The sequence below is a fragment of the Megalops cyprinoides genome, chromosome 24, assembly GCF_013368585.1.
Source record: "Megalops cyprinoides isolate fMegCyp1 chromosome 24, fMegCyp1.pri, whole genome shotgun sequence".
Taxonomy (NCBI): domain Eukaryota; kingdom Metazoa; phylum Chordata; class Actinopteri; order Elopiformes; family Megalopidae; genus Megalops; species Megalops cyprinoides.
In genome coordinates this window covers 16,160,775-16,179,258 of record NC_050606.1, presented here as the reverse complement: position 1 = coordinate 16,179,258, position 18,484 = coordinate 16,160,775, and the positions used below count along the sequence as shown (strand labels likewise).

The window sequence follows — 18,484 nt, the reverse complement described above, 5'->3', positions numbered from 1 at the left end:
CTTTTTCAAGTGAAGCACAGCGGTTTCACACAGGGGATCACCCAGCTAAAGTAAACCCAATACTTTGAGTCATCCCTGCACTGAAGCTTCCTAAAGCCGGACACGTGACTTGGCTATACCTTGTCAATGTGTGCATGGTATGACACGTGATAGTTTTTGCAAGTGGTTCATCTTCAATCATTACAGATGACAAACAATCCAAAACGTTTGTCAAAGATACGCAGGTTTACTGAGATTACACCTAGCTTTAACACAACTTATAAGGCTGCATTGTTGTTTTAGGTAATTAAAGACACTGATGGTTTGTGAGCATTTCAGGCCAAGCCACCAGTGCAAGCAAAGCAACACCCAGAAATACCAGCTGTAAGTTTCTCATCTGACACCCAGAGATCATCTCTTAAATTACTTGTGGCCACCTTTTTCAAAGAAAAAAGAGACAGTAGAAGTGATTAATACCCTGAAATATTATATGAAAGTACCTGAGAAAATATACAAAACAAAACATTCACAGTAACACAGTCCTTATATAATCTATGAGCTAAACATTGTAACAAGGTAGTTACAATGCCTTTTCACCTTTCTTTAGAGACATATACTGCATTAATAAGATACACTAACATGAAGTACACCAGAAAGTGATTATGTCTCCTCCAAACATCATACTGTTTAGGTGACATTTTTGTTTACTGGTCTCTTGTATAAAAGTATTCAAACTTCTGCTTGGCTGTAGGTCTATTCTGCATTAGACATGTGCAACCCACTAGTTGCTTGGCTGTGCAGTTGAGAATATGTTCTCCAACTTTCTTGGCTCCATTTTTCTGGCCATTTCTAAGCCAACATTTTTGTAAAATTCATGTATATACCCCTAGCACCCCCTGTATGCTTCAGGAAACAATACTTACTGCACATGTACAGGCTATTCACTCTCAGAATGTCAGTGGGACTATGCAATACTGTCTTCTAACCCATCTACTGCAGTGTGGTCTCTTCTATTGGGTTCCTCCTGCTCACGTGTTACATTTTGTGATATACATGCAACAACAGTCACAAATCGCCATCCCAATGATTAGAGAATTTATACAGGATTAAGGACTATAGGATTACGTGCATTCTATCAAAACTATTATCAACATTACTTTGTATTCAGGGAGATCTTTATGATGTAGCTACATGTTATTCAAGATTATTCCATTTGATAATTGTATTTAATTTGATTAAGACCTTTGAGAATATTTCTTTGTGGAAATCCTTAAAAAAACACTTATAAACTTACGCTTTATTTACGTTTATGTTGTACAAAGTCTAATAGCAAAACAAGACAGTGGTGCATTAGCTTCAAATTGCTCCTAAATCAAATGAACTAAGCTGGGGTTGACCAGTGGGGGTCATTGGTGTGCAATGGGGAGGGACAAACCGCTAGCCAACCTCCCCACCCCTACCTCCCTGGTGGAACAAAGCCAGGTTGTGGCTCGCTGTCATTGCAGGCTGCTGGCACGACCCGGATCAAGCCTAGGTGGTAACACTCAGCCTGCATTTGAGACATGTGCCTTTACCATCTGAGCCACTCGGGAGTTCCATCAGGGCGAGCGCAATGATATAAACCCCTTAACTCTGCGTTACTCTGCAATTTTCGTTGACTTAGTTTGCAACCTTGAACTGCATTCATAATGAACTAAGTCACGAGAATACTCATAAACAAATGTGTGTGATTGTGGAGCGAGCGAGAAGTGTTGCAGTCACTGTGCTGATTAGGTGTCACATGAAGCACTTTTTAATGAAAGTGTTTTCTAATTCACATGTACACAAGAGGATTTCACAGGACTGTTTAAATTACATAAAGAGACACATTATTTTCATTAGGACCTGGAAAATTGGTCTTTTTAACTAGACTACTCTATTGTTTACATTTACATTTACATTTATTTATTTAGCAGACGCTTTTATCCAAAGCGACTTACAAAAGTGCATACAGTTTACTGTAACTGTAATAAACTGCAATCCTCTTTATGAGAAAAGGCATAAGGTAAAAGGTTAGTTTTCATCAACTTACTTGGCTTTTCTGTGAAATTAAATAAAGTCAAGAAAGAGAAAGCATTGTAAGAAGGACTGGCCAGTATTTATCTCTGCAAAGTACCTAGATAGCAACAGCAGCAAGTTAGCTACTATAACTATCTTTTAGCTTTCTAATAGCTAGGCTACATAGGTAGCTAACTTAGGTGCAAAGAATTGGGCTACTCATGGATAGCGTTGGTCAATTACGGTGAGGAACCCAGACAGTTAGCTACCTAGCAACAGTGTCTACATTCTCTCAAATAAATTAGGAATGTGAACACCATATTTAGAGAACTATCTCTTACCGAATGGGTAAGAGAGTTAATGTTGACAACTTTTTCACTCTCCCAGAGCTTTGAGTCATCCTCTTACCACAACTTCACAAAACCAGCCATGTGGCTCTACCTCATCAATGTGTGCACAAAGCTATGTCACATGACAAATATCACTTGTGGTTAGTTTTGGTATTATTGCAAAGTATCATTCATTTCTGCTTCCTGTATATTTGAACACTTTAATCAGAAATATGTTGATGATGTAAACTGAATAGGATGATAGAACTCCACACAAATAGTGTTTAGAACCAGAAAATAATGAAACAGACAAGCATTACAGTAGTCACAGATGCAGGTTACATTATTGTTATTTAGCAGAAGATCTTACACAGTGCAACTTACACATCTAATAAAGTGGCATGAATCATTTGCACATGTAGGACACCAATAACCACACAAGAATTGTCAGTGAATCATCAGTGCCAAACACAGCACTGAGATCACAAATGTATGCCTTTATTGACAATTGCAAAGCAATATGTATTTGTACAGGCCTATTCAGAGAGCAGTTCACTTTGACACATCTTACAAGGCTCCACTGTGGTCCCGTTTGTTTGCTGTCTTCCATGAGATGCATTGTAATTTTATTTTTACTCTCAGGCAAGTAAAGAAATTGATTGCTTGATGAGCATTTCACTCTAAGCTACACGCACAAGCAAAGTCACACCCCAGCATGCTTGCTGTAAATCTTTCTTATGTGAAACCCAGACACAGGCTCTTCGATCACTTGCATCCTCCTCATTCTAAGATAAAAGAGATGGCACAAGTGATTAATGATTAACATCCTGATGAAAAAAAAATCTGAATAAACAAAATCTTTACCACAACAGGCAACCTTTTTAATCTATGAGCCAATCATTTAGGCAAGAATTGGTTTCAACCATTTTCATCTTCCTTGAGCAGGCTGTGGGGGTAAAGTAGATTAGTATGTATATTATTAAGAAACCATAGAGTGATTGTGTCTCCTCTAACAGCAGCCAGCTCTGGTGAAATATTTGCTCACTGTTTGCTTATGTAGAGGTATTCAACCATGTTCATGGCTGTATGCCTGTTCTGCATTGAATAACGATAATGCCTTTAAATTAAATTAAGCAGAAACTTTCTATTGGCTTCACCTCCCATAAGACATACATACATTCATTTTGTTAAAAAAACATAAACATAAAAATATGTACATACATACACTACATACATATGTATTTGCAATGCCCAGATTGAATTTTCTTGTATCTTAAAATATGTTGATTAAAAACATATCATATCCATCATGCTTTCCTCTACTCAATTAATATATGAATGGTATGATAGTAAAAAGTAAAAGTAATGAGAACAAAACTACCAGGCTTTCATTGCACCTTGCACCTCACTCTTTAATAGACTTAAAACACTTTGAAAAAAGGACTTTTTATATACATTCCTTCTGGCCTTGGGCATCTGCCTGAAGCTAACCTTTCAGTGTTGTTTAGCCTACTGGTTGCTTGGCTATGCTATCACACATGTGCCAACTTTCTAGGCTCCTTGTGCAGTAGTGCCCTTTTCTTGACTGAGTTCATGGCCCAAGATGTAGTCATGCACACCCTCCCTTGGCTTCATAAGCACATTCCCAGTGAAACATATTAACTTAAATACTTACAGCACTCGTACAGCTTGTTGACTCGCAGAATGTCATTGGGACTCATCTTTTTGGCTTTCCCAATTTCCACGTTTTCATTCGGTTTTGGAATCATGGTGGGTTTTCCATTTTTGGAGAAGGCATACCTAAAAGCACAGGCACATGCAGTGTCAATAGCACTGCTGTGACCCTGATCTGCACCAAGTCTTTAAAAAGGGATGGAGAGATAGATTTACGGAAGACTGAAATTTTTCAATAGTTCCAGTTCACAAATCATTTTATTGCAAATAGAAATTTCTCATGATTTCTGCTGTATTCTGGTAAGTTTAGAAAATTGTTGTAACATGACCACGATGTCTTCAAAACATTATTGGTGCAACCTCCAAGCAATACAGACCTCTCATACTGCATCACTGAGTTGTAGTCATACGGAGTCCCAAGGTTGTTGGTGTTGACTTTGTTAAAATTGTGCTGCTCATCTAGGGGGAAACAGGAAATAATTCAGATATCTCTGCGTATTAACTGACCAGGATTAATTCAATGTCTATCTCTATTCAGTAAAACTGTATTTCTACATGTCAATGCAAAGCAGCAGCTCAGGGAGCCCAGCCACAGCTAACACTAGTCTCGGACAAACACAGAATTCAGAACTGCACAGCTGGATATAGATGTATATTCAGATTCAGATGCCACTTGGGGGCTCCAAATGACCTTAAACTGAGTGCACAGGGCATGGATATGCCACTGTACTGAACATGTGACTGGGAGTGGTGTGTGGTATGTGGCTGCCAGCAGTGGTGTGTACCAGGTTCGATGTTCTCAAAGAGGATTTCGATGTGCTTGTCTCGGTCGCTGCGCACGTGCTCGTGATGAAAGCCGAGGGCATGCAGGAGCTCGTGTTGGATCACGTGGCGATGGAGGCAGCCCTTCTGATTCAGGGACAACAACTGTAAACCACCTTGTCGCCCAATGGAAGAGAAGCACCTGGAGCACAGGGAAGATCACTGAGACAAATGAATGTACATCAAGATTCCTCAATTCAGCAACACACAGTAAGGGTACTGGTTCCTTTTATTCAGGGAGTGCGTGAAGTGATGCACAGGCCATGAAATCACCTGGCAGAGTGGTAGCAACAAGAAAATGAAGACTGTAAAGAAAGAAAAATAGAATCAAAGGTGCATAATCCCTGTGTTTTCATAGGTCTACAATCAGGAGGTTCTGTAGTTTTCAGTACTTCTCCCACCCGCATTTTTCTCATCTTTATATCAATTTCTTTCTGGATAAGAAAGGCAGGATCAACCAATTAAAGTACAATTGTTTTTTCTTTTTTTCTGTATTTTTTACAATTGTATTTTTTACAGTGATTTGTTATCCTGCTTTAGGTTCTCATATATACTTCTTGGCCTCGGTTTCTCATATATTCTCACTTTAGATTGATCCACCTAAATGGCAGTTTCAACCTGAACGGACCCATGATTTATAAACTAGATAGTTCAAAACTGTATAATGCAGAAATATTTAAAGGTTTCATAAAAGGGTCATAATTTTAAACAAAGTGTTTATACACAAAAAATGAATATTCCTGACTTTAGAGACCTTAAGAGAGAACCTTTTCTTCCTAACTCTGCAGGTGTGTATTAGAAATTACTTTCACTTAGGGTACAATATGATGAGTTTTCTGCTCACTTGGCTGCTTACTAAGACTTTACCTTTAAATCATGTCACAACATATTGGTTAGTTCACAGTACCCTAGTAACCCAGGTATGCAGACCAGATTTTTAAGTGTATCTGTGTATCTCAGAGGAAATAAAAAATAAATAAGAATACATAACAGTCAAGTAAGAATTCACAACAAATACACAATTTAAGAAGACACAGACATACCCATCGTGACTCATAATGTACAAATAGTCTTTGTCCTTGTTGTTCCAGGGGATGAATCTGATGCAGGTGGAGAAGGTAAAGGACTCCAAGCTCTGTCGAATGATGCTCACCTCGCTTGTTGCTGTCAAAGTGCACATGTTCACGACATGTGAGTTAATCAGATTCACTCTCAATCACTGTCATTCTCACAAGCATATTGCTCTCCGTGACACAGCATCAGAGAACAATCTGCTCTGTCTTCAAACGTTTCAACAGTACACCAGCACCAGCCCTGCAATTCCTTTCAAACAATTCGACACAACATTCCCAGCACATGGTGATGCCTTAGCCAAGTGTGTGTCTAGCACATAAGCTACATGGATTAATGTCAATAAAAGTTACTCACAGTACGTGTTGGAGATCTCGTAGGGCACGTAAACTTTCCCATTGGGAGACTTGATCCATTTGCATTTACTGGATGTGCAGGGGTCAGCGTTATGCAGCCCACCAGTAACAGAAATGTCTCCAAACACGATGAGTGGCTTATCAAGCTTTTGCCCTTGAAAAAGAACAGAGGCACTATGAGTGTAAATGAAAGTGTATTCTCCATGAAACACCTGATCAGAGTATGTACTGTATTTTTCATTAAAGAACACACAGGAATGGACAAGTGTGAGAAAACAAACCCAGGGACAGAGACTTCATATTGACTTTTTACAGTCCATATTCTTTGGTACATAACGTAATGAATAACACATTTGAAAAGTTGTGACATACCAATGTTCCTGTTAGCTTTCTCGATTATGGCTGAAACAGAAAGGTCTTCCTTTTCAAAGCTGTTGTCTGTCAAGGAAGAGTATTACACATTTGAATACATCCAAATATTTAAATAAGTTAAATTGGTACCCAATCTTTTATGTGAACAATTAAAGGGCAAATTCTTTATTTATTAAATAGTTTATTTATTTTCTTGCATTAGTTCTTTACTTTTTTGACCAACAGTTCTACCAGTTTAGGCTGCTCACCACAACAAATACACATGCATGGCAACACACCAGTTCTTCACACGACAAGTCCCACAGTGCACCACAGTGAAGAGGGCTCTAATTGGAGCACGGGTGCTATTTCCATGATGTCATCTGAGTAACTCACAGGCCTACAACAAATTGTGGGGGGCTGACAGAGGTATGACAAGGAGACCCTGGTGCATCTACCCAGCCCTATACATACATTATTGTCATTTAGTAGATGCTGATATCCAGAGAGCGTTACAGGGGTAACAATTTTACATTTCACTCATTTACACAGCTGGATATTTACTGAGGCAATTGTGGGTTAAGCACCCTGTCCAAGGCTACAACAGCACACTGCCACCCCACTATGCCACACTGCCGGCCTTTGGCAGAATGAATTTGCCAGTTTGTTCTGCTGATGTGGACCACTAGTCATTGTAGACAGATGACACAGATTCAAACCAGGGACAGAGGGCTCTGTCTCCGCCCAAAGTGAGCACTTTGCTAACTGAGCCACCGGGGAGCCTTTTGACCTTATTTCTGGTTAAAAAGCTGTACCTTAGTTTTGACACATTATTCTAAACAACCTGATGCACTAAAACCATTGTTGATAGTAATTAATCAGAAGTAGACTTCCACATGATTGAAAGTGGGAACATCATGGTTTAAAGATATCTTACTTAATTTCAGATGGTGGATATGCTCAGAGTCTTGGCTGTCTTCTTTTTCAGCCACTGTCCTGGAGAACATCCGCTGTAAGTACATGAGAAAAACATTTATTATTTCATTTAAAAGCAGAGAAATATGATTTTAAAGAGCTTTGAATCAGTGTCAAAGCTGTCTGGTCAATTCATTTTTCTACTCTCCTTCTGATAGGAATATTTTCATATTCTTTGTGAATGCGACACCAGGAATCCTCTAGCCTTATCAAAGGGGGCTGCACACAGTCACATTCTCAAAATTTTACAAGTGCTGGCATTTCTAATTATCTACTGCCTTTCAGTTCATTATTTCTTTACAAATCTTTGTTCTAAAAATCACCTCACTTTGCACACTGCAAAAATGCCCAAGAATGCCCTAGTGAAATGCATTGTCTCAAATAAAATCATATTGATTGATTGACTGATTGATTGATAGCAATCCGGAAGTCAGACATTCTAATAAAGTTATGCATAAGCCGAATCAGGCTGTGAGGTGTTTGCAGTGCGACTACATTCTAATTTATATGCATTGTAACCTTTCAGAATTCTGGCTTCCTCAGGGTGCTGTAATGCATGAGCAGGAGGAATTCAATAGCAGGGACCACAGGGCAGCACAGATGGGTTATGAAGAAACAACAAAGTAGCTTTATGGTGATTTGAAAACACCAAACTTTGGGACACCTGGTAGGGCAGCTGAAGACTGAGCAGGGAAGCAGGGAATAGGCAAAGTTTATATAGAGCGCAAAACACATGACCAGGCTAACTACACACAGATTAACTCAATTAGCATAGCAACTCAATTAGTCTAGCAAAAGGCATAGTCAGGAAGACAGAGCCTGTGGTGGCAGTCCGGGAAAACAGCAGGCAAAAAAAGAAAACTCAGACAGGCAGTTATGAGGGGCAGCAGTCTCTAAAACCCTGAAAGATTCCTGCAATAGCTTTGAGAAATAAAGTATACACATTATCAGGTGCTCGGTAGTGCGCCTAATATTTCGCCAGGAATTCTGTTGAAAACTAAAAACCCCGAGTAATGTTTTAAGTGACTGATCACATCAAATTACAAATACATTTCATTACATGTCATTTAGCAGACAACTTCCAAAATGCAAATTGAAAGTGCATCTAACAAAATAGCATGAAATGTTGTTGGCCATACCATTTGAACATGTGTCAGTGACAAACACAAAGCAGTGATCACGGGTGTGAACTTGGATTAACACACAAGTGCAATGCAATATCTACATTATAAAGTTTTACACAATGCCTACATCATTAGCCACATCACTCAACCAGCATTGACCCAGAGCCATTGGTGATAGACATTTCAAATGTTTTGCCAGAGCACCATTCTCCTAGAGTATCTATATATCTATTTGTGAGAACATTTGAATCCTCAGCAGCCAGTACTGGCCAGTACTGAGTGTATGCAGTTTGAAGTATAGTACACCCACACAGCTGCAGTACAAAGGTATGTATCAAAACCATGTGTGCCCACTACAAGTCTTTTTACCATTTAATCACCAGTTGCCACTAGTTCACTCTGCCATCTCACTAGTCACTGCCATCTCAGTAGTGACAATTATGTTCTCATTAGTGACAATTTTGTCATTACTATTGTTGGTAATTTTCTCACTGGTCATGTCAGTATTTTACGGTTGTGTTACTAGTAAGAAACTGGACATGTAAGGACAAAACTCCAATACTGAGAAGAGAATTGCCAGAAAAGCAAGAAAATAAATGTCAGTACTTTGAATAAAATGCTTAGTCTCTCACCATCACTAGTGAGAACAGAATTGCTGCAAGTAAGAAAACTGTCACATGCGACAATGAAACTCTTACTAGTGAGAAAAAAAATGCCGTGTGTAAGAAAATCTACTGGTTGGAGTGGAATTGATACTAGTAAGAAATTTAACTTTAATGCAACTATTACAAAACGTCAGTGGTAAAGAATTGTCACTTTTATTTAACTGTCTCTCATGAGATGGCAGATAGTGATTCTAGTTAAATAGTTAACTAGCAGCAACTGACAACTAAAAGATAAAACGGCTTTCCTTTACTGTTGACATTAGTCACTGCTGACACAGTGAACTTGTCAGTGAACAGGTGAAGCTACGGTGCTTGTGTGAATTAGCTGTCTTTTTCAGATTTTGCCAATTCTGACCTCTTGCTTAAAATGTAATATGTAGTATGCATTTCATATAAACAGAGATATTTCTCCTTACCAGAGAGGGGTAACAGTGTGCCACACAGAGCAGAGTGAAGGTGAGGGTGATCACAAAGGCAGGAGACATGATGGATGGATTGCAGGTCCCAGTTCCTTTGTGGTGCTGGCAGACCCATAGCTTTTATATAACAGAGTGACGCTGGTTTCTCTCAAGCAACGGAAGCTCTTCCTACCTGCTAAAGTTTGGTGTTTGATTGCAGAAGAAGATTGCATCGTGAAGCAGGCATTCTGCCAGAGCCCACTTCCCTTCTTGGTTGAAAAAACATAATAATCAAATTAAATTACAAAGGTGAAGTCAGCCTTTTTTCCTACTATTGTATTGCATATGCATGTTTTTTATTGGCTAAGTACAGATCAGAAAAGAGCAGATTAGAAAGGAAAAGAAGAATGAAGGGAGACTTGAACATTATTCATCTTCTTGACTCAATGAAACTGAAATTAAAACTGAAGATTAACCTTCTATAAGACCATGGTTTAAGTGCTTTGCTGTTAAATGTATTTCTCAACAAAGATATGCAAGCTAGTCAAGATTTTTTTCGACAGTTTCTACTTTGTAAGGTTAAGCAGCCCTTCTGAACTTTGCTTTTACTCTATCAACACTGAGAATTCTAAATTCAGGTTTTGAAATTTATTATATATACATTTGAATTTTCAGAGGTGTTAGGCCAGGATTTATTCAAACTCAGCTTACGTTTTAAAAATCTATATGCATACATTCACTCTCCACGACTGTTTGAAAATATAAAATATGAATGGAACAGTGAAGACAAAAATGGTGAGAGATGAAGAATGATAACTACCCAAAGGGGCAATGTTTTGAAACTTCCTTTTCTTAGAAAATAGCTGCAAATCATCTCACATATTTCACAACATCCGACATAATTATGAAGTCTACTCTTTTAGTTGTGAAATGGCAGTCTGAATGACCATTTTCTTCCAAAAAATGTTTTTGATTTCATGTGTATTTACAGCCATGACTAGCAGTTTGAACAAGTGAATGTGGAAATCTATGGACTCCCTTGCCAAAGTATGTGTGTGCATCTGAAAGTGATTGTGTGTGTCTGGGATCATTGAATGCATTACTCAGACAAGGTGTTTTTCATATAATGGACTAGTAAGAAATGATAGCCAGTGCTCCAATTGGATATTAAGATGGTATAACTGATTTGCTTTAAATATCTGCTTGGTGAATTATCAGTTGATATTTTATAAATTTTGATCTGAATTTACAAATGTGTCAAGTCAGGCTTTATTCAAACATGGCCTAGTTAAAAAAAAATGGCTGTTGACGGACTCCCAAGTTGCTCTGTGGTTAAGGTTGGTAGGTCGGCCAGGGTGTCCTTGACTGTGGATCAAGGTCCTTGTCTGTGATTTGTCAGGTTGCCTGTGAGTTGCTCCGATGACATCAGCAGAGCAGTGCCTTTACACTCTGTTGTAGTGAGCTGACAGAATTACATTGTTGACCAAATTGCCGCTGGTCTGCAGCTGAATACATGGGACGCTTGTGTTTGACTCACCTGAGTGATTCTGTGTGAGTGCAGAAATTGTTGTGGTGAGATGAGCCTAGTATACAATTGGTGATTGCCTGACCATTTGAAAACATAATTTATAAATTGACACAGTAACAACAAAAATAGTCATAGAGAGACAATGATAGCCACCCAAGGTAGGAATGTTTTGCAATTTCCTTTCTAAGAAAGTGGCTACAAAATATCTCACATATTTCATAACATCTTACACAAGTGACATGTCTCGGCTGATAATCTAAATGGTTGATCTTTTTATGGCCAAGTGGCAATTTTGTTCAGGTTTAAAAAATGTAAAACTGTTGCTGGTAAATTTAAGCCTTTCAAAGCACAATGCTGGTCCCATAAACAGATTAAAGCATTACCCCATGTTCATTAGACTCCATGGAATTTTGTGACTTTTTTAGGAACTGAGTGGAAAGGACATGTGTGTTACTGGCTGAACATTGCATTACATTACATACATTTAGCAGGTGCTCTTATCCAGAGCGACTTCCAGCACAACAGAACATAAGTGTATCTGTTCACTTTAAATGAGCAACAGACAAGCACATGAGCACATTAATTAAACAATACACATGAGCACATTAATTAAAAATATATATAATTTATTGGATTGTGTTGAATAATCTCACTCTAGGGACAGATTATTGAACCATCAAAAGTTTCGGAGGAAAAATGTGTTTATTCATTGATTTCAGCATAGTCTCAACAGCATAATTTTGTTTTAAACCATGAATAGCAACAGATTTCTGTTGAAAAAATGTTATATGCCAGCCGATTTCTCAAACTCACAAGTCAGCGTCAAAGCAGTGATTACTCATCAGCTTTGGCAGAAAATGCCAATAAAAGTAGCCCATTTTTGAAGAGACAGAGGCTGTGTCCCTCTATCTCACTTGTACCACAGCTGGTGATGATGCAACGCCTGGGAATGATTGTTTAATTAACAAGGATGGCATTTATCGATTTAAATTACATTAAATGCTCATGACACATCACAGCTTTTGTGAGGTCTGTTCTGAATGTTATTGTTCATTGCACTCAACCTAACCTAAAAGTTTATTCTCAGTAATTTAAATCGGTATAACTAAATTTAGCTCCGTTTTGTAATTTGAATTTTGTAACACATGAAAGCTATAATGTGAAACATTTAATAGAAAGCTTTAGGATTACTTGCCACTTAATTGTTCAAATTGCCATCCTTGTTAATTAAACAACCTCGTGCTGTAGCTTTCGCAATAGTGCACAAACTACAGACAACCCGCGCTGTTTTACAAGCATAAGCATTTACTCTATTTATGCATTGGTGTCAATTATTCTGTGAATTATTTGTTTTATTGTTCATCAAGGATGATAAAGGGGAACGGGTTGAAAGTAATGATAGATTTAAAGGTAATGTTTCAGCCTCCCCTGTTTCCAGCTCACCAGCTGCCACTGGTTTCTACAGAATAGTCGACCTGCTTCATACTGTGTTACACAACGATATGATCTAGTCCATTATTCTAAGCTGTCAGCCCTTACATGGTCGAATGGCTTTTCTGCTTTTCTTCAGTATAAACATTTAAATTTACAGACTGCAGGTAACCAAGAGGATTTCATGCCAAATTGCTGGTGAATCTGAGCTGTGATGTAGATAATGCCAAATGCTTTTGAAATGTAGGTGAGAATCTTAATGAATTTTCCCATGATTTTTTCCCATATGACATGAAAAAAATGTTTCAAACTTTCATGCCATGCTAGGAAAATTATGCCTCTGGCTAAATCTTGTATGAGTGAAAGATTGTACATGTGTTTGCACGTGTGTGTGCTTCTGTGAACTGCTACAAATGCATTCAGAAATTATGTCCTCATGCTCATGCTGGACATGCTGTGGTGATGGATACAGCCCTACTGTTGTAGGGACACCATCTGACCACCACCTTGGCATCCCACATATGAATATCACATATGAATATCACTTGGAACATGTGTGTAATGTGGTTATAGAGGTACTTTTATTTGGCTTGGAGTCACATAAAGGGATTGCTGTAGGCAAATATTGTTGATTCTCTATGCTGACATCATAAACAGGGAAAAGAAAGGGGGAGATGGGGTGGGGGAGGGGTGCTGTGAAGAGATGATGTAGAAAGGAAGTGTTAACTCATGGACAGGACCAGATTATCTAGGTTTGATTTATTGGTTAATTGAATAGGGACTGTCTCAAAATTATGCTGCTAAATCTTTGTTGGGAACTTCAGTTGTGGGTCAATGGAATGCTATTTCCTTTACACAGATCATTGTAATGGATCTGCACTTATGCATTTCTTTAATACCAATGTAATGTCAGGATTACAGCATCAGATTCAGCACTACAAATTTTCAAGTGAAGTATGTTCCTTTTAAGTGGGAAAATGGTGACCCAGCTGATTTCAAACCCACAACTCTGAATTATCACCACACCACAGCTTCCTAAAGCTGGAGCTGAGGCTTCACCTCATCAAAAGGAAGTCATGCTGAAATGTGTGGAGAAGGTCATTTCATGTGAGAGTTATTTGTCATGGTTAGTCGTGTTATTGCTGGATATCATTCATTTCTGCCTTTCCGTGTATTTGATCAGATCATTCCAAAAAAGAGGTTGTACTGTAAATGTATGGTGGATACACTCACACAAGAAGCCCTTAGAACCAGAAGATCATAAAAGAGACACAGTCCAAAGAGGCAAACGTTTTTCATAGATATGCAGGTGTATTAAAGTTTAACATGATTAATGAGCGTGCATTCTTACTACTTGATTATTCTTTGCTTTCCTTGTGATGCTTTTTAATTTTATTTTTACTCTAAGGTAAGTAAAGAAATGGATTTCTTTATTGGTTTATAAGCATTGCACTCTAAGCTACAAAAGCAAGAAAAATGATCCCGGCTCTTCGATCACTCGTCTCCAATATTCCCTATGAGAAAAGGGACAAGATGAGTGATTACTGCTGTGGACAAACTATATGAAAATATCTGGAAAAAAGACTTCACTACAACACAGTCCTTCTATAAACCAAGCATTTTGACTCAATTGTAACAGTTTTCAACTTTCTTTAGAGGGATATAGGAATGAGGTTCACCAGCATGAAGTAAAAACCAGAAAGTGTCTCTTCTGAATATTGCACTTGCTTTAGTGACAGCTCTGCTTACTGGTCTCTCATTTGAAAGTTTTGAAACCTCCAGAGCTGGCTGTTCTGAGGACAGCGCTCTTTAGCACACTGGTTGCTTGGCTGTGCAGTCACACCTGTGTGGCAGTTTCAGTTAGTGTCTTGTGCTTTTTTTTGGCCATTTCTAAGCTAACATTATTAATGTAAAGGGTGGAGTGTGTACATGAATGTTACAATAAAACCTTCCGAGAGTTTGCTGACAGACTGTACCACTCTGAGTGCTCCAGGAAACAATACTTACAGCATTCGTACAGCCTGTTGACTCGCAGAATGTCATTGGGACTCATCTCTTTGGCTGTCCCGATTTCCACATTTTGATCTGGGATTGGAATGATGGTGGGTTTTCCGTTTTTGGAGAAGGCATACCTGAAACCACAAGCACATTGCAGTGTCATTAAGCAGCACTGCTGTGACCCTGATCTGCACCAAGCCATTAAAAAGGAACAGAGGGCTGGAATTTTACTGGATGATCATTTCCTTGCAAATGCAAAAATCTCCAAGTTGCTGCTCCAAGTTGCTTGCTAGGTCAAGACATTGCTGCAACATGACCACAAAGTCTTTTCTGAGCAACTTCCAAGCAATGCAGCATTCACACACCTTCCATATTCCATCACTGAGTTGTAGTCATAGGGAGTCTCAAGGTTGTTGGTGTTGATTATCTCAAAATTGCTCTCCATATCTGTGGAGAAACAGGAAACAGTTCAGATATGTATATTAACGGAGATGTCCTATCCAGGATTAATTCAATGTCCATCTCCAATCAGGAATACTATTTTCCTACATGCAAATGCGAAGCGGTATCTCAGAGAGCCCAACCACATGTACATGTATCTCTCTCCATGGGGATACTGACCCACAGATCAAGAGGGTCTAGTTCACAGAGCCCAACCACATGTATATGGGGGGGGGGGGGGGTATGTGTATATCTATATCTATATCTATGTCTATATCTATATCTATATCTATATCTATATCTATATCTATCTACATTTACCCCTCCATGGGGATATTGACCAGATCACCTGTGTCATACATGACGGTTCAGTTACATTTGCTGTATATTCTCCAGCTAGCCAGCATGGTCCTGTTTCCCTTTGAGCATGGAAATGCCACTCTTATGAATGTATGACTGGGAGATGGCACTAGCAGTACACACCAGGTTTGATGTTTTCATATAGGATTTTGACGTGCTGGTCTCGGTCACTGCGCGTCTGCTCGTGATCGAAGCCGAGGGCATGCAGGATCTCATGCTGGACAGTACCGTGATAGACACAGCCCTGCCGTTCCAGGGACACCACCTGACCACCACCTTGGCGCCCCACATATGAATAGCACCTGGAACATAGGGAATGTTATTGAGACAAATGCCAAGTACACAATAATACAACACAATAAAGGTACTGGTCCATTTTGTTTAGGGAGTGTTTGAATGGAACAATGCACAGGCCAATCAGCCGGTTGCAAATAACATACAGTGAATCTCTTGCATCATTAATAATTTCAGAGCATAACGTAGTTACTTTTTCTCAGTGAAGTTTGGCGGTGGATCTACAGTATGAGATACTGTGGGTTAGAGTTGGAACCACATATGGAAGGTTAGAGTTAAAGCAAGAACAGACTGCAGTATACTGGCAGTGTTCCCTGGTGTCAGAAGGAATGAAAGCATCCATCTTAAGTGGGGTTGGGGCCTCTGGGAAAAAGGAAAGAAATGCAATTGTGGGAAAGTGATGTGTGGCTTCCACAGGTTGCTTCTGTTTAAACAAACCAACATACCCTTTGTCACTCTTAATATCCAAATAGTCTTCCTTCTTGCTCCGGGGTATGAATCGGATGCAGGTGGAGGAGTGAAAGGAATTCAAACCCCTTTTAATGATACTCCTCTCATGTGTTGCTATCAGAGCACACATGGACAACATGTAAATTAATGTAAATTAACATATTTTTTCTCTATGACATAGTATCATAAAGCAAACATGTAACACACATTTTAATGTATAAAGTGGCATACTGTCAAAATCAATGCTAAGCAAGAGTAAAGCAATGGAGTGTTAAATATGTCTCATCTTCACTGCGGTGTTTGCATTTTCAATGCCTTCAGATACTTTGAATCGTTACGTATCCCTATAAACTTCTTCACAACAATGTAACGCACAGCAATCCCAGTACATTCAGAGATCTCAGTGCGTGTCTAGCACATTAGCTACATGGATTAATGTCAGTAAAGGTTACTCACAGTACTGGTTGGAGATGACATAGGGCACATAAACTTTCCCATTGGGATGTTTGACCCATTTGCATTTTCTGTATGTGCAGGGATCAGCATTCTGCAATCCAGTGTTGACAGCAATGTCTCCAAAGATGATGAATGGCTTATCAAGTGTTTGGCCTTGAAAAGAGATTTTTGAGAAGTAGTGCACGTGAGTGCAATGATATTGAAACAAAGGGTCACAATATGTGCTGCATTTCACATCAGAGAACACACAGAAATGTATGACATTACATCATTGTCATTTAGCAGTGCTCAAATCCAGAGTGACCTACATAGGTTACAATTTTTACACATCCATTTATACTGCTGGATATTTGCTGAGCAATTTTAGGTTAGGGACCTTGCAAAGGGGTACAAGGTACAACAGCAGTGTCCCAGGTAGAAATGAAACCAGCACTGTTTCAGTTATATAAATTTGTAATGATGTATTTAATGACATGTTTGCAAAGTTGTGACATACCAATGTTCCTGTTCGCTTTCTCAATTAATTCTGACACTGAAAGTTTTTCCTCTTGTTGTCTGTCACTGTTGTCTGTCAAGGAGGAGTATTACACATTTTAATGCATCCAAATATACAAGTACGTTAGAGAAATCCAATCATTCAAGTTAATAAGAATTAAACAATGAAATGTTTAGACTTGATTTCTTTTTTATCATTTTCCCATTGTTTCCCACAATTTTTTGGGAACACCATTTATGCTGCTTTAGCTTTTTCATTACAACCACCTCTGTACTAGCATAACAGCTCAGGGTGAGGCTGGTGCAATCCTACAGTACATACGTGGGCCATCGTGATTGTTTTTCACACTACAAGTCCCACAGTGCACTGCAATGAAGTGTACTCCAAATGGAAGATAGTTGCAATTCACCAATGTAATCTGAGTAAACTAGAGACCACTGTGACAAGGAGACCCTGGCCCATCTACCAACCCTGTCCCCAGCAGAACCAACTGGCAAATGCATTCAACTACTGTGAGTTCTCAGTTATGGGCCATAGGGCTCAGTCTCAATGAGGTGAATACCTTGCCAAATGTTGCACTTGGAAGCCGCTTGACCTCATTTCTAGTGGAAGAGTTCCACCTTGCTACTGAGTATTCACTTAAAATCCGATGGACTAAAACCATTGCTGACAGTAATTCATCACAAGCAGACTTTCTTATGAATGAAAGTGGGAACATCATGATTTCAAGATATCTCACTTAATTTCAGATGGTGGGTATGCTCAAAGCCTTGGCTGTCTTCTTTTTCAGCCATTCTCTCAAAGGAATTGTGCTGTAATGGATACAAGAAAATACATTTGTACATGTGGATTTTTTTAAAACAGCGGGATATGATTACAGTTTTAAATCTGATAATAACACAGCAGTACAATCAACTATATAGATTTAATAAGTTTATGATTTTAATATGCACATAGAAGAGTGTCAAAGCACCTGTATAAGAATCAAATCGAGTATATGTATTTGTTAAATTCAAAGGTTATTCTGCAAAAAACTACTATCAACATAAATACATGATGAGGAAGGTCTTCAGTGATTCATGGAATATGCCTTGGTGAAATTCACCGGCATTTGAAAAAAAACAACTTGTGAATATTGGCAAACCACTCCGTTTTCACTCCTTTAGCCTGTAACTTAAAACTTAAAGTGTCTGAATCATAACAACTCAGAAAAAGCTCAATATTGTGACAGTTTAATGCCCTTTTCCCA

General features: G+C 38.8%; 2 protein-coding genes across 2 annotated transcripts; both read right to left on the bottom strand.

The window, feature by feature from the left end:
- Positions 1-1,435: 1,435 nt before the first annotated feature.
- LOC118771566 (low choriolytic enzyme-like) lies at positions 1,436-9,868 on the bottom strand. The gene is made up of 9 exons (XM_036519573.1): positions 9,800-9,868; positions 7,016-7,019; positions 6,641-6,706; positions 6,270-6,422; positions 5,885-6,005; positions 4,805-4,983; positions 4,397-4,478; positions 4,021-4,145; positions 1,436-1,509 (listed from the first exon to the last, which is right to left on the bottom strand). Exons 1-9 carry the CDS (start codon positions 9,866-9,868, stop codon positions 1,436-1,438), a joined length of 873 nt encoding a protein of 290 aa, XP_036375466.1.
- Positions 9,869-14,234: 4,366 nt separating this feature from the next.
- On the bottom strand, positions 14,235-17,565 carry LOC118771565 (high choriolytic enzyme 2-like). Its single transcript, XM_036519572.1, has 8 exons — positions 17,553-17,565; positions 17,236-17,307; positions 16,740-16,892; positions 16,280-16,397; positions 15,663-15,841; positions 15,104-15,185; positions 14,748-14,872; positions 14,235-14,254 (listed from the first exon to the last, which is right to left on the bottom strand). The coding sequence occupies exons 1-8, from the start codon at positions 17,563-17,565 to the stop codon at positions 14,235-14,237; spliced, it is 762 nt and encodes a 253-aa protein (XP_036375465.1).
- Between the last annotated feature and the right edge of the window lie 919 nt (positions 17,566-18,484).